General features: G+C 41.5%; 1 protein-coding gene and 1 non-coding gene across 2 annotated transcripts; both read right to left on the bottom strand.

Moving 5' to 3' along the window:
• Positions 1-92: 92 nt before the first annotated feature.
• LOC103522596 (aspartyl/asparaginyl beta-hydroxylase-like) lies at positions 93-829 on the bottom strand (the record flags this gene model as incomplete). The annotated part of the gene is made up of 2 exons (XM_026832648.1): positions 683-829; positions 93-235 (listed from the first exon to the last, which is right to left on the bottom strand). Coding segments are annotated over exons 1-2 (244 nt in total), but the record flags the coding sequence as incomplete, so codon positions are not given.
• A 1,249-nt stretch (positions 830-2,078) lies between these two features.
• Trnaq-uug lies at positions 2,079-2,150 on the bottom strand. Its single transcript has one exon. It is a non-coding gene; the product is annotated as a tRNA-Gln (tRNA).
• Between the last annotated feature and the right edge of the window lie 144 nt (positions 2,151-2,294).

Here is a 2,294-nt window from a genome sequence, read left to right as displayed (position 1 = left end):
AGTAGTAGCCTACTGCTGGAGTAAAGGGACTTTACAGTCCTATGCGAGCAGTATAAATAAGCACTATTATTATTATTCACAATGTTACTCACCTCTCACAAATAGGTCGAACTGTTTCCAGTCTCCCTTCTGTACTAAAGTTTCAGCTTCATCTTGGAAGCCAACAGTCTTGTCTTGAATTTTCAATATGGCCATTGCTTCGTCCCTGATCTTCTTCCAATTTCTTTCCAGTTTACTGAAAACAAAATAAAAACGTTCAATTAACACGTCTGCCTTCTGATCGCAAGGTCGAGGGTTCGATTTGACCCGGGGCGAACTTTATTCTAAACAGATAAGGTTCGTTCTCGGAACGGCTGGCTTTCTCCTATCCTGTCTTTCTTCTCTTCGATTTCGGGACGTGTTTTTACAGAGGGGAAAAAAATTCCCGGGTTGAAATTTTGAAAAGAGCAATAAAGTAAACCATGTCCATTTTTTTCTGAGCTTAAAATCTACTATAGTTAACATCTACCTCAGATACTAGGTAGAATCCAACTTGGTCGAGCACCAGTGTACATGGGTAAATACCTGAAGAATGGAAGGTAAGTAGTTTCTTCTAGGCTCCACCAGGGTCGTGGCATACATACCTGAAGAATGGAAGGTAAGTAGTTTCTTCTAGACTCCACCAGGGTCGTGGCATACATACCTGAAGAATGGAAGGTAAGTAGTTTCTTCTAGGCTCCACCAGGGACGTGCCGTCAGTCTATCGACATTATGAACAGAACGCTGGTATGCTGATTTGAACATGCCTTGCCCAGCAGCTTCCGAGTATACCTGAATGAGAAATACAGAAGGATTCAATCAATTTTTATGGCTTTGCTGGACTCGAACCGTCAACCTACAGATCCGTAATCTAACAACTACTTCACTAAGGTTGGTAGAGCTCTGTAGGTAGAGAGAGACCAGCACTGGTAGAGAGGTTATTACTTTAAGATTAAGTTAATCTTAGACCAATTCTTGGACTAAACAATCAGATGGGCTAAAAAGATTGAAGTCAACTTTTTTTACAGAGAGTTTTATAGAGGGAACTCAAACTGCGAACGTATTATCGTTCCGAAATCGAAGAGAGAAGGAAGACAGGATAGGAGAAAGCTAGCCGTTCCGAGAACGAACCCTATCAGGGAAAAATCCGCCAAGGGCGGGAACCCGCGCCCTAGCGCTTAGAAGGCAGACGCGCTACCCTCCAAGCTAACTAGGCTGGCTCGATCTTTTTTTTTTTAGTAATAAAAAGGAAAAAAATAATAAAATGTATTTAATAGGTTTGAAATTTTCTTGACCGTCACAATCGAACCCTTGACTTTCAGACCACCAGACTTACCGATGCATTGTACAGGGTATCCGCGGCATCTAGTTGATCTCTTATTTCCCAGTCTTGCTCATTGGTTATATCTGCCATCAGGTAGTCGTCTGCACCCTACAATACGAAACAAACACACCACCCTGTTATTACGATGTCACCCTGATCTCTTTAAAAAGAACCTCTTTGGTGCAGTGGTTAGCACGGTGGACTTTGAATTTAGAGGTTGGTGGTTCGAGTCTAAGTTAAGTCATAAAATTTAGCGTACTATAATAAGCGGGGAACGACATTTGTGACAAGCATTTATGCTTAACACAATTAAAATTCCTTCTTTCCTCTTAAAAAAGAAAAGAAGAGTGTTCTCCCGACGTTTTTATTTCGTAGCAATGGAACAGCTGCTACCTACATTAGACGCATATGGTCTGTGTCGTAGCATGCCCACTGCCCATGCCGTAGTATGCCTCTCATTAGATGGGCGAGAACAGACACAATACTTCCCATTTAGGTGCTGGGTCAAGACGAGAAACCCAGAAAATAACCCGTTGAAATAGAAATACCAGTACAATTTTTTGTCGATCGTGGGATTCGAACCCGGGATCTTCTGCACGGCAACCACTGGGCTAACCGTGCCCTCAGTAAAGTTTGATAAATGTTTGACGTCACCATATAACTAACTACCCCAAAGTTATTTTCCAAAGAAAGGGAAAAAAAATAATAAATAAATAAAAATAGAAAGTAAAAAATTAGGTTCCACCGAGATTTGAACTCGGATCGCTGGATTCAAAGTCCAGAGTGCTAACCGTTACACCATGGAACCTGTGTGAACTTCGGGACCACACTTTCACCTCATAAAGTAAGAGGTATACAATAGATCAGTTGCGCCTACTTGGGTGATGTTTCAAAGTCATAGAGGAGGAAAAATGAGGACCAACGGAATTTTTCTTTTTCTTCTACGACTTCT

Source organism: Diaphorina citri, unplaced genomic scaffold, assembly GCF_000475195.1.
Source record: "Diaphorina citri unplaced genomic scaffold, Diaci psyllid genome assembly version 1.1 scaffold9569, whole genome shotgun sequence".
NCBI classification, from domain to species: domain Eukaryota; kingdom Metazoa; phylum Arthropoda; class Insecta; order Hemiptera; family Psyllidae; genus Diaphorina; species Diaphorina citri.
Note: the sequence above shows the minus strand (reverse complement) of the source record. Positions and strands in the feature narration are given on the sequence as shown.